The sequence below is a fragment of the Lissotriton helveticus genome, chromosome 10 (assembly GCF_964261635.1).
Source record: "Lissotriton helveticus chromosome 10, aLisHel1.1, whole genome shotgun sequence".
Taxonomy (NCBI): domain Eukaryota; kingdom Metazoa; phylum Chordata; class Amphibia; order Caudata; family Salamandridae; genus Lissotriton; species Lissotriton helveticus.
The window spans coordinates 1,185,548,507-1,185,561,780 of NC_136071.1; the positions used below are offsets into that span (position 1 = coordinate 1,185,548,507).

The 13,274-nt window shown below is 44.2% G+C and overlaps 1 protein-coding gene across 1 annotated transcript in view; it reads left to right on the forward strand.

Annotated features, from left to right (window-relative positions):
• LOC144784201 (vomeronasal type-2 receptor 26-like) overlaps positions 1–13,274 on the forward strand; it is a 162,492-nt gene that overhangs the window by 10,637 nt on the left and 138,581 nt on the right. Inside the window, exon 2 of the mRNA XM_078662859.1 lies at positions 8,550–9,377. Within this exon, the coding sequence (XP_078518985.1) occupies positions 8,550–9,377 (828 nt within the window). The remainder of the gene's footprint in view (positions 1–8,549; positions 9,378–13,274) is intronic.

A 13,274-nucleotide genomic window follows, 5' to 3' on the forward strand; every position in this document is an offset into this window, starting at 1 on the left:
GACATTTCAGTTAGGTGGATATTGCAGTGAAAACATTAATGTTTTAAATTTAAAACTAAATACTGAAATTGCCCAGTTATAATTATCTCTAGAAGCTATTACTCTACCCTAAGGTATACCTCACGCCCCCGCCTTGCTCAATATTGTCATCATTTGATATAATCATTGATGTTATAGAGCATGTCTTGCCAGGGTCAGCGGTCTAGTCTTCCCTCCCACCGGTTTACAAAGCACGCTAGGCTGAGGCTTGGTGTGTTCGGTCTGTAAGGCTGTCACCACGGCCGCGAGTAGATTATTCACATAAAAGATAATTTTGTCAGGCTGCTATATGCTGTATCTATTTTAAAATTTAAACTGCATCTATACTTTCATTTTAAAACTTGACTTGCACTTAATTGTACTGTTTCTAGGAATTGCCGTATTGCACATACTCATTTGCTCAACCTGATCCCTAAAGCTATTTTCTTCTGCATGACCCGCGGTGCCCGTCTGTAAGAGTGGGCCCGCCTAGCCAGGGTCAGCGGTCTAGTCTTTCCGACCGCTGGACTGGAATGTACGCTGGCATGAACGGGCAGCAGGTGCGCCGAAGGTACGCCAAAGGAAAGCCCGTCTGCGCCCGCAGCATGCCCAGTGCCAGGACCCCTGGCCATTTTAGGGTTCTGTCCTACACCAGAGAGGCTCTGTTGAAGCTTCGGGGCAAAGGCTGCGTTGAGTGCGATTCCTTCAGCTTGGGGGAGGAGATGGTAGCGCTGCCCTGCGCACACTGGCTCTATCAGGTAGGGGGGAACTTGACATCAATGTTACACAGATGGGAGGAGGAGTGAAGGGAGCGGAGGGGGGAGTTGGGTGGGATCTCAGATGGAGGGTAGCATTGGCTCTACTTCTGGTGATCAAGGGCTGATAAGAGGTGCTGTTGATACACAAGGAGAGAGCCTCAATTGTATACTCCTCAACACACGTTCTGTGGTCAAGCATACATATGAACTAGAATTTGTTTTAAACGCACATAACCCCTATATAGTCTTTCTCACAGGGACCTGGATGGATGATACTTCTGTCCCACTTCTGGAACACTGTCCTGCCACCTGGTTATGCACTATGCAATCAAGATAGACAAGGGAAAATAGGTGGGGTGGCATAGCTATTATTTACAAGGATTTCCTGAAGGTTCAAGTGGAGGCAGTGGGGGACCTTCCGGCGGAAGCTAGGTACATCTGCGCAAGGCTCAAGGACTCTTTTAAGTCTCAGGGCCTATTGGTCTATAGACCGCCGGGTCCCTTAGAAGCTTTTTCCCAGGCCCGCCTGACTTATATGGAAACTTGTATAGTTTTTGAATTTTTTACAATACTTGGAGACTTCAATTACTATCTGGAGCTGGGTACAAATTTTCACACTGCCACACTCCTCGACCACTTGGAGGCGTACGGCTTGGACCAGTTAGTGTCTGAGCCTACACATCAAGGGGGGCATATTCTGGATGGGCTCTTTTCAAACAATCCTGATATTAAATTCGAAGGAGCTGAGTCACTCCCCTGGACTGATCATAAGACAGTCTTTTTTGAGGTCAGGGTTAGGGCCCTAAAGAAATGTTCCCACCCCGAACCAACCAGGGACAGCGACAACAAGGCCACTTCCTCCCAGATTAATGAGTGGATCCTAAACGCGGCTAATTGCATTGCCCCTGAACATACCAGGACAGCAAAGAGGCGTCCGGTGGTGACACCTTGGTATGGCCCTAAACTTAAAGGGCTAAAGGTGGAATGCAGGAGATTCGAGCATCTTTGGAAAGTAGAGTACCGCAGACAAAGGAAAGAGACCTATAATGAAGCTCTTAAACTCTACAAGGAGGCTATTCTGGGAGCTATACGAACATATTTCACAGTTAAGATTCAAGAGGTAATTAATTCAGCCAAATAACTTTTTAAATCTGAGAACATTTTAGCCAAACAAACTCAGTTTTGAAAAAGGGCATTGTCCAGTGATGACTGTAGGAAGCTGGCTTTGCCTATACTATACCAAGCACAGAGTTCAGGGAGTCCCTAGAGGTAGAACAGAGGCTACATTAGAGAAGTGCTAACAGCTCTCTTTGTGGTAGTGCGGGTGAGCAGTTAGGCTTAACCAGAGGGTGTGTTAAGCATTTATTTTATTCACTCAATCAAGGGCTGATTACACCCACTCAGAGACAGAATTCAAAGCAATTAGGTAAGTATAAAAAATATATACTTCTGTTTTATTTCTAGAATCAAGCAGGACTTGGCACAGGTAAGTAAAATATACTTTCAAATGCAAATCTTTACAAGGAAATGCAGCTGTAGATGAAATTGCAATATTTAGATGTTTGTATTGGGATTCAAAAACAGGTTAAATTACACAGTAATTACATTTGGACTACTTTTAGATCACTTTTGCACTACTTTGACTACTCAGGTAGAATGCCTAGATACCACACAGAGGATCTCACAATACAAGGTAAGAAAGACTTTTTCCAGGTTTACAATCAAGTTACTTTTTCTTTCATACAAAGTTAAACTCAACAAAACATTTTTAGGAATAAAACTCGTAACATTGGTTCCTATGGGAGAAACAGGATTAACAGTTCTCAGGTAAGTAAACAACATATGAGCATTGCCCCTGAACATACCAGGACAGCAAAGAGGCGTCCGGTGGTGACACCTTGGTATGGCCCTAAACTTAAAGGGCTAAAGGTGGAATGCAGGAGATTCGAGCATCTTTGGAAAGTAGAGTACAGCAGACAAAGGAAAGAGACCTATAATGAAGCTCTTAAACTCTACAAGGAGGCTATTCTGGGAGCTATACGAACATATTTCACAGTTAAGATTCAAGAGGTAATTAATTCAGCCAAATAACTTTTTAAATCTGAGAACATTTTAGCCAAACCACAGCAGGCCAACACATTTAAACCTGATCAGGCTTTTTGTAATCAGTTGTCCGTCTTTTTCCAGAATAAGTTGCAAGTGATTTATGATAGCCTTGCTAATTCCTTAAAAGTTCAGGCAGTCGACCCCCAATCTTCATCCATGGGAGAGGTAGTGCAATCTAAGCTAACTTCTTTTACTCCCCTTCCCATTGAGGATGTCACTAATCTTCTAAAGTCGATTAAATCCGGATCTCGGAATGACCCCTGCCCTCCTGCTATCATGCACCTGGCCGCTGAGAGGATTAGTGTGACTCTTACACCCCTGATTAACCAAGTTCTGGCATCAGGGATCTACCCCACGGCCTGGAAGACTGCATGCATTAGGCCAATTTTGAAGAAAATTACATTAGAGCCCACTGAACCTAATAATTATCACCGGATTTCGGGCTTAACATTTGTGGCTAAAGTCCTCGAAAAATCCATTAATAGGACACTGACAGAGTACTTAGAGAGCAAACAGGTTAATAGATTCCACCCAACATAGTTTTCGGCCAAAACACTCGACAAAGTCGGCCCTGACTGTGGTATCTGAGGGGATTCGGAGAGTAGTGGATGGTGGAGGTAGGGCAATCCTCGTCCTCCTTGATTTGTCGGCCGCATTCGACACCGTGAACCACACAGTGCGGCGACTACGGGAGGTAGGAATTGAAGACTCGGCCCTGGCCCTTCTCTCCTCCTTTCTGCAGGATAGGAAACAGAGCCTGAGGTGGGACGGCTTAGAGTGGGACAGCTTCAATCTGCCCTGTGGTGTTCCGCAGGGATCTGCTCTGTCCCCGACGTTGTTTAACGTCTATGTGAAACCATTAGCAACACTAGTTAGGAAACATGGTTTCACATTTGTGTCGTATGCCGACGACTCTCAACTTGTGATATCCCTGTCAGATAGGCCTGAATTAACAGCTACCAGCTTCCACTACTGCCTAAAGGATATCATGAAGTGGATAACTTTGAGTTTTCTGAAAATAAACAGAGGAAAGACCGAAGTGATTGAGTTCGGAAGTGGGACAACGTCATTATGGAACAAGTCTTGGTGGCCGTTAGAGGTGGGGGAATGCCCACTTCCGGTCTGGTAGGTTAGGAATCTCTGAATCATTTTCAATGACAAACTCAATATGTCAGCACAGGTTAACAGCCTAACGACGGCCAGTTTCTTCCTGCTCAAGAACCTTTGTAAAATCTTCCCTTTCATCCCCCCCAAGCTACAGAAGACGGTAATGGTGGCCATTTTTCTGGTCCAAATTGGACTACTGCAACGCGATGTTTCTGGGTATTGACAAACACCAGATAAGTAAGCTGCAATCGTTGCAGAATGCGGCAGCACGACTAATTTTAAAACTTCCAATGGGTCACCCCGGTCTCCTGGAATAAGAGCATTGCACTGGCTCCCCGTGCGGCAGAGAATTGAATTTAAGGCACTCTATTTGGTGCGCAAAGCAAAAAATGGTGGGGGCTCAGACGACTGTCAGGAAATGTTTTGGCCCTATATTCCCTCTCAAAATCTACGATCGGCCAATCTTGGCCTGACATGTACTCCTAAGTTCCGAAGGGCCAGATGGGGTGGCCGATCCCTGTTGTGCTGTGCGGCTAAACTATGGAACAAGCTGCCAGCGGTATTAAGATTACAACCCAACCTTTTGGCTTTCAGGACGGCCTTGAAAACCCGACTTAGCTGAGCCCCTGCCTCTGTCTACACCTATCAGTGCCAAGACGCCTCGGCAATCGAGCGTTTTATAAGCCCCATATCATCATCATCATCATCAACATGTCATGAGTGGTATATTATTTGGAGTAATTAGCTGTGCATGGTGAGGGTTCAAGTTACCTTACGGCACAAATTACAGTTACTAGAGATAATGATAACTGGTGTTTTTTTTTTTTTTCAGTTAAAACATTACGATGTCACTGAACGTCATCTCACTATATTGTCAGCAAAGATGCATTGAAGATCCACAAGCAATGTTCTTAACACTACATAATTTACTAACAGAAGTACAAATCCAAAAGACTAAAGTATGGGCCTAATTCTTTTCGAAGACCACCTTGGCGATAGGAAAGGATCTGTTTGCCGTCCACCGATTCTCTTTTCTAGACAATAGTACACCTGCAAACAGTTTTCATATGTTGTCTTGGAGGCTAATCAGTTGACAATTTCCCAGGCTACTTCTGCCATTTTGCTAGAAAAGAGGAACAATTTCATCTTCTAACCATGATGCAGGCTCTGGTGCTCCACTCAGGATTGCATTGCTCAAGAAATTAATGTAACAACTCCTTCAATGTAAGGGGCTCAAGATGCTCGGTCTCGATTGTGTGAATTAAACGGCTGGAAGCCACCTCTGGAGCGGAATGTATTAATGAAACGTGGGATTACCATACAGCCCCTGTGATATAAAAATTCAGATCTTATATAGCTACATTTCTTTCTTGAGGAAAAAATGTGGTAGAAGACACACTGGTCCCATTTTCTAGTTGTTGCAAGTAATACCAGCTATCCAGCATATTCCCACCCATCTCTGGATGTACTCACTATACCTTTAAAACTGTGCTTTACAGTTTTATTTTAATCTCAAGTAGTACCTTTAATTGCTGCAAACAAAGTGGTGTTTGCAAGCCTTTACTTACTGTTGAACCAATGGTGTCTTACACAATTATGTAATTTCTTTGCCAGAGCTTGCTTAGATATGAGCAGGGCTTTGTGCTTCACAAATGCTTCAGTCAAATCAGTGTGTTTTGGTGGAACACTTCACTGATAGTTTCTGTTGAAAATACCAGTAAACATGCAATTTGGGATCAGTGAAATACTGGGACCAGATTCAAAATTCTCTGCCTTGAGTTTACATGGCTCCAGGAGACTGCTGTGTGTAAAACTAAAGTGTAGGGTTTTTAGGCTACTTAATTGCTCAGGGGAGGGAAAAAAAGAATTGTATTCATATCTAGTATGGACCTGGGAGGAACTCACTGCATTTCACTTAGCGGCATTCCATGAAGTTATATAAAACTCTGTAAGATCCTTTGGGGTTCCACAAGTGGACAGAAAATGCATGTTGGACAGAGATTTACTGTTGGTAGCATGTCCCTCAATGAATGAACAACACAACATGGAGCACAAGCGCAATGCCATTTTATTTTATCTAGCCTACTCCTGCTATTTTATCCTGGCTCTGTCCTGCTCCTTCAATCCAATCATCCCATCTGATAACTTTTCTTAATAATCGCCCCTTTTCTTTATTTATTACTTTCCGATTTTCTCTGTGTGCATTTACCTTTCTGCGTGTGTTTTTTGTGACTTTTTGTACTTTGTTTTTGTTTTCTTTTCCTGACCTGTCTTCTCTATCCTCTCAGTCCTCTTGTTTCCCTTTCTATCCCAGTCTGACTCTCTCCCAATCTAGACACAAATGGAAGAATCAGGCAGCATCCCCGGGCAACACCAATGGCGAGAGTGCAGAGCTGCCCTATTTTTGGTGAAACAGAGGTGGCTGTGCTCTTCTTTTGGGTGCAGTACCACCTTCCCCCTATGATGGGAGCAGGCCCCAGAAGGATCGCGCTGTAGGGGAGTATGAGGTTCTCTGGGGGCAACTGCAGCACCGTATGCACAGCACCACCGGCCTCTTGGGCACCCATTAGCTGCAGACACACCACTGGGCGGACATCCTGACAGGGAACAGGAACTTCACGACCTATTAGGCATCCACAAAAAGTGATGCTACGGCAGCGCAAGGGACTTATAAATCTGCGCCACAATGCTTAGACTAACTTTAAAACGTTTTCCACCTTGTATGTGTGCAGTACGAAGCAGCACACATGCAAAGTTGGAAAAGAAGAGAGAAATAAAAACACTTCTCCGTGATAGCGCCTGGTTGAAGTGGGCACTATTTTGTGATGCAAAACCCTGTCTATTTTTTTAGTAAATAGGGTTTTGCGTAAAAAACTTAGGGGGGCATTTGGATAGCAGGCCTGGATAGCCTGTATGGCGGTGGCGATCCACCCGCTAAAAACCTCCGCAAGCCTAAGATTTACCCCGCCACATTACCATGGCGGAAGGACCCCGGTGGATGGAAAGACCGTCCGCCGGTTTTCCGCCCGGTCGCAGAGTCGCCCGGGCGGGGAAGCTGCTAACATGGTCTGGGAGACGGATGTATGACGTTATAACGCATACTTTTACTCCGCAGACCATTACAACGCGACTTTTACTCCGCATACCGTTACAACGCATAGCGCCTTGAGGCGCTGGATAGTGGTAAGTATAATTTACTATTCTAACTCCAGTCCCCGTGGACCCTAGGGAAGGTGTTGGATAGTAAATTATACTTATTCCCTATCCTAGAGCGCCCCCCAGCGCAATGCGTTGTAATGGTATGCGGAGTAATGGTCGCGTTGTAATGGGTCTGCGGAGTAAAAGATCCGTTGTAACGGGTGTATACCCTGGGAGACACCGCAATCCTTATTAGCATATGTGCGGGGTTGTGCCTTTTTGTGGAGTCAATGCCGCCACGGAAAGGCAGGTGTTTTTCACCATTGCGGGCCCTTAGCCGGCCCCCACGGATTTTGGGGGGTTGGGGGTGCACATGGGGGGTACCTATGATACCCCACTGCAGATCCATGCACAGCATGGCAGGCACCACACGGTACCTGCCACGTTGTGCATGGAAGTGCACGACATGCCTTCTTGGCATTGCAGCGGGCGGTGTTGAGAGCACTGCCCGCCACAATATCAAGTATGCAGGAGGCACCCTCCAGTGTGGCAGGCACGTCCTAATGCCACCAACGGGATCCCCGCACCATTGGCGGGCGGTCCCACTCTCCAAAAGGATGGCGGTGGACTTTGTCCGCCGGCATCCTAATGACCCCCTTAGGGTGGTAGCAAGGAAATGCCCATGCATCCCCCAGGGAACATGCTGCTTTGCGCTACTTTCAAGAGATTTTCCAGTGCAAAACAAGCTTTGCTCTGGAAAGTAAATTTAAGAAAAAAGATTTTGCATTGATTTGAGTCACTTTTGTGAACACACACATGGCACAAAATCTTAGTAAATATACCACCACCCATCCCGAGACGGCAGAGCATGAGAATGCTGCAGGTAAGAGGAAAGAGTTTCTAGTTAGATGATTAACACTACATCACAACATCGGGCAGATCAGGCGGAAAATAATTAATCTAATGTTATGTGATGTATTAAACTATGGAGCAGGTATGTGGATTTACAAAGAAACTCATTCACATATGTAATTGGGATAGATAAATGCTCACAATTGTCTGGGTATCAAGTAATGCAAGTTGCCTGAACATGTTTGATCTATTTCACTGTGAAGTAGTAATAGACTTCTGTTCCTGGAGTGAGAAAGCATGTTGGACCTAAAGGGATGTGTTGCATCTTCACAAACTGCAGCAAACACATTGACTTTAAACATCCAGCCCTCCCTGTAATAGCTCATGTCTATCTCATGTTTAGGCCAGCTATGGCACCATGGATCCAATCTTCAATGTCAGACATTGGTTCTCATCCTTCTATTGCACTGTCCCCAATGAGATCCACAAGCAATGCACCATTGGCCAGTGATGCATGTTAGTGGATTGTCGTTCTATGTGTCTAATAGCTCATGTCTCTGTCTTCCTCAGGTCAGCTATGGTGCCACGGATCCAATCTTCAATGACAGACATCGCTTCCCATCCTTTTACCGCACTGTCCCCAATGAGATCTACGAGACACGTGCCATTGTCCGGCTGCTCCACCACTTTGGCTGGACCTGGGTTGGGATCCTGACATCAGATGATGACAGCGGCAGGAGGGCTGGTGAGGAGCTGGAGAGAGACATCACCAACAGTGGGGGTTGTGTGGCCTTCCTACAAAGACTTCAGAAGCCCCCTTACACCGGGTGGAATGAGATGAGGCAAATAGCTGAAACAATCCGTGGTTATTCTGTCCATGTGGTGATTGTTCACTGTTCGAGAGCTTACATGGATAATATGCTCATTAGATACTTGGAAACACTGCCTGCCAAAGTTTGGATCGCTTCTGCAGTCACATCACATTTGAAAGATTTTAGCTATGTCTATGGATGGAATCTTTTCAATGGCTCACTGGAATTTTCCATTCCTAAGGGACAGATTCCTGGACTGACAGATTTCCTATACAGTGTGAATCCTTCAAATTTCTCAGACAATTCCTATTTTGTGGACTTGTGGGTGCTAACATTCGAGTGCGCTCCTGCTTTGCCGGTTGGGACTTTTGCCTACGAATCCTTCTACCCTCGTTGTAAAGGGAACGAGACGATGCGAAAGCTGAAAAAAACTATATATGATGTTTACAATTTCCACAATACGTACAGTGTTTACACTGCGGTCTACGCAGCTGCTCACGCTTTACACAACATGATCTCAGCCAAAGCCAACTCAGGACATTCCTCAGTTAGTGAAAGTCTGAGCACGGACTTCCAACCATGGCAGGTAGGAAAGGCACTTTTTTATTTCTAAATATATATCAACCAAATAGAGTTAGACTCAAATAGTGCACATTATATGCAATTCCTCAAGAGATAAACAAATTTTCGTACTTGACATTAGGCACCCTGCTGCCTGTCACGTTAAAGTCACTTCTTGAGGTCCTGGTGCCATCGACCCCTGCGACGGTTCTCCTGTCCAGCTTGCCATCAGTCCATTTTTCTCTGCTGCCGTAGGTATGTGCATCCTCTGCTCATTTTTTGCTTGCTTTCTACCTTCTTTTATGGTCACTTTCGGCTCCCTTTTTTGCCTTCAATTTTCTGCTCGTTTGTGACCTTTATTTTATCTCGTTGTTCTTGTTTCTGACCTTAGTTTTACCTCTTTTGGTTCGATTCTGACCTTTATTTTTCCTCTTTCTGCTCATTACTCCCTGTTTTTTCCCTTTCCGCTTGTTTCTGACCTGGCTCTTTGATGGAGATGTTTCATCCACTGCACACAGATACCCCTAAGGGTGACAGTGCTGCGCTATACAAATGCTGATTGGATAATTGACTTCTTGGCCCCCGTCCTAACTGGTATACACAGGTTCATGATTCAAAGAGAGCTCATCAAGCCTTTGCGACAGCGCTGCGCCACCGCGAGTGATGCAAACTGGAACAGATGATTAAGGAGGGATTACTGTCCAGTGCAAACCTGGACATGAGATGGAAAGTTGTCCTAAAGTAAGTGAGAGTAGCACTTTGTATGAAGGTGGCATTGCAAGGTGGTACATTGGCATTCCCAGGAATCAACCTATGTATTTATACACAAATATAACTTTGCACCAAAAATGAATGCCTCCTCGAGGCAGGCATAAAGTTTAAGAAAAGCTTTATTTCTCAAACACTGTTCAGCTTTGCATGTCTGCTGCACTGTACAACACACACATAAACTTCAAAAAAGTGTTCAACTTGGCAAAAGCACAGTATTTTGTACAGGAAGAGTCTCCTTCCAGCAAAAAATAAGCTTGACATTAGGCACAAACCCTCAAGAGTGTGTGAGTGTGCACATTGGCACAAAGGTTTCCTAAATTGAAGTACCACATAGAGAGAGAGGAACAGCACCAGGCCGTAGCACATTTGATGCAGTTCTGCTCCCTATGGTCAACACAATTAAATGCAGCAAATTTGGTTGCTGGACTGGATGTATGAAAATATAGTGAATCTACTCCTTCAAGTACAGTCAGTTGGTAGATATACTCCTATGGCCTTCTATTCCTGAATATTATATGGAATCTTTACATTTTTAAATGTATTTTTTTAAATGTTGGTAATTTAGGGGCCAATTTATGAAAATGTCATGCAGTGCAGCAAAGCAAGTCACCTTGCTGCGCTGCATGACAGGGAAACCGCAGGAATGTGCTGTATTCAATACAACACGGCACATTCCTGCCTTTTCCTCTACGCGTGGGTGCTCCTTTGGCAGCCTAGGGTAAATGCAGGAACTCTTGCACCTTGGTGCATGGGTGCCTGCGTTGCATGCAGGATTGTTCCTGCTTAAAAACAACCCTGAGAGGCACATTCCTCCATCTTCCTCTATCTATGTGTGCAAATGCAGAAAACATAGAAAGAGGAAGTATACAGGTTACAATGCAAACTCTATCCTAGACTACATAATAGTAACATTACCCCTGCTAAGTCTTATCAAAAACTTTCAAATACTCTGCTCACTAGACAGCGATCACTCAATGCAACACATTGAGATGAAACTGACCGCCTCTAGGCACTTAAAAGCACCAATAAAAGCAGGTTCAGCCACAACAATCAATCTGAAGCGTTTAAGGTGGACGAGCAACACACTTTCTCAAATAGCGTCAGACACTAAGAAACAACTCAAAACGTTCACTAAAGAGAAGGACCTGTGCTCAGAAACCTGGTCTGACTTTTTGGAGAATAAACTTGGTATTCGCACTTGACGGTCTGCGATTGTACAAATCTTATGTTCGGTAGACTCACAACTTATTTGCAGAGCAGACAAAGTTATTACTAACTTTGAGAAAAAGCGACTGTCATTGGTAAAGATTTGAACCAGCAATATGTTCAGATTTAAAAAAAATTTGATTGACTGCTTTATTTTACAATATTTTAACTTTTATACAGCGGTGTTAACTTTCTGCTTTTTAAACATTGTGATATTTAGTATTTTGTAATGGTTTATATTAACTACACAATAAAGTTATTCTAATTCTAGAAAGAGGAAGTAATGAGGCGAAATAAAGATATTTCTCCTCGTTACGCCTCTACTGGGGCGGTTCATCTCCCATGGAGATCAGAGAAAGGGAAATCTAATGATTTTTGCCTCATCTTAATCAAGGGATGCAAGCACTAATAGGACAAGTAGTAGGTCAAATGTTTCTGATAGAGGAAGCAGCTGAAACTCCACCGATGGAACCGCAGAGGTCGCTCACCTTTAGACAAGGTGGCAGAACAGTCAGTTTGGCAGATGGGTGCATTGCCTATTTATGACATTCCACTTGCTTTCCCAAACTCTAAATGACCCCCTAGTCACAGATATACTTATTAACTTGTTAACTCACTTGCTTGGCCTCTCTAGTACTGTTTTTTAACATCCCTTACTGTTTTGCTAACCCTCTTACATGCTCAATGATTCGATCACTGACTTACTCTCTACTCGCTGATTCACTTTCCATTCACTCACTCACTTTCCACTCTCTCACTTTCACACTTGATTTTTGCCCTCAATATGTCTAGACATGGGCCCTTCTGTGGGATCAAACAAACTCAGTTTTGAAAAAGGGCATTGTCCAGTGATGACTGTAGGAAGCTGGCTTTGCCTATACTATAACAAGCACAGAGTTCAGGGAGTCCCTAGAGGTAGAACAGAGGCTACATTAGAGAAGTGCTAACAGCTCTCTTTGTGGTTGTGCGGGTGAGCAGTTAGGCTTAACCAGAGGGTGTGTTAAGCATTTATTTTATTCACTCAATCAAGGGCTGATTACACCCACTCAGAGACAGAATTCAAAGCAATTAGGTAAGTATAAAAAATATATACTTCTGTTTTATTTCTAGAATCAAGCAGGACTTGGCACAGGTAAGTAAAATATACTTTCAAATGCAAATCTTTACAAGGAAATGCAGCTGTAGATGAAATTGCAATATTTAGATGTTTGTATTGGGATTCAAAAACAGGTTAAATTACACAGTAATTACTTTTGGACTACTTTTAGATCACTTTTGCACTACTTTGACTACTCAGGTAGAATGCCTAGATACCACACAGGGGATCTCACAATACAAGGTAAGAAAGACTTTTTCCAGGTTTGCAATCGAGTTACTTTTTCATTCATACAAAGTTAAACGCAACAAAACATTTTTAGGAACAAAACTCGTAACATTGGTTCCTATGGGAGAAACAGGATTAACAGTTCTCAGGTAAGTAAACAACTTATGAGTGGGAGTTTTGGGGGTTAGGACCAAGGTTACCCAAGATCTAGGTAGGCACTCAAATTGTATCACCAGCGGCATTGTGGCAGCCAGATGCAGAGTGCCGGGCCCAATGTTAGCCAAAGAGGCCGATTCTCCCCCCAAAGTAGGGGGCAGAGCCGGTGGAGCCTGTTGCTGGGAGCAGCAAAAGGCAGGGACAGCTTACAAAGGCAACAGTCCTTTGAAGCTTCCCCTTCGTGGGCTGTAGGCATGACACCTCTGCCAAGGATGGGCTTTGTTTCTGGACCCAGAGAGCGGAGGCTCTCTACACGGGGGTCCAGAAACCTGTCTAGTGGTGGAAAATGGTGGGCAGCCATTCAGGAACCGCACCAGGGCTAGTGGTTTTTAAGGGGGCATTTTTTAGATGCTCTTTGATTGCATTTTATATTAAATCCCACACTGGCATCAGTGTGGGTTTAAT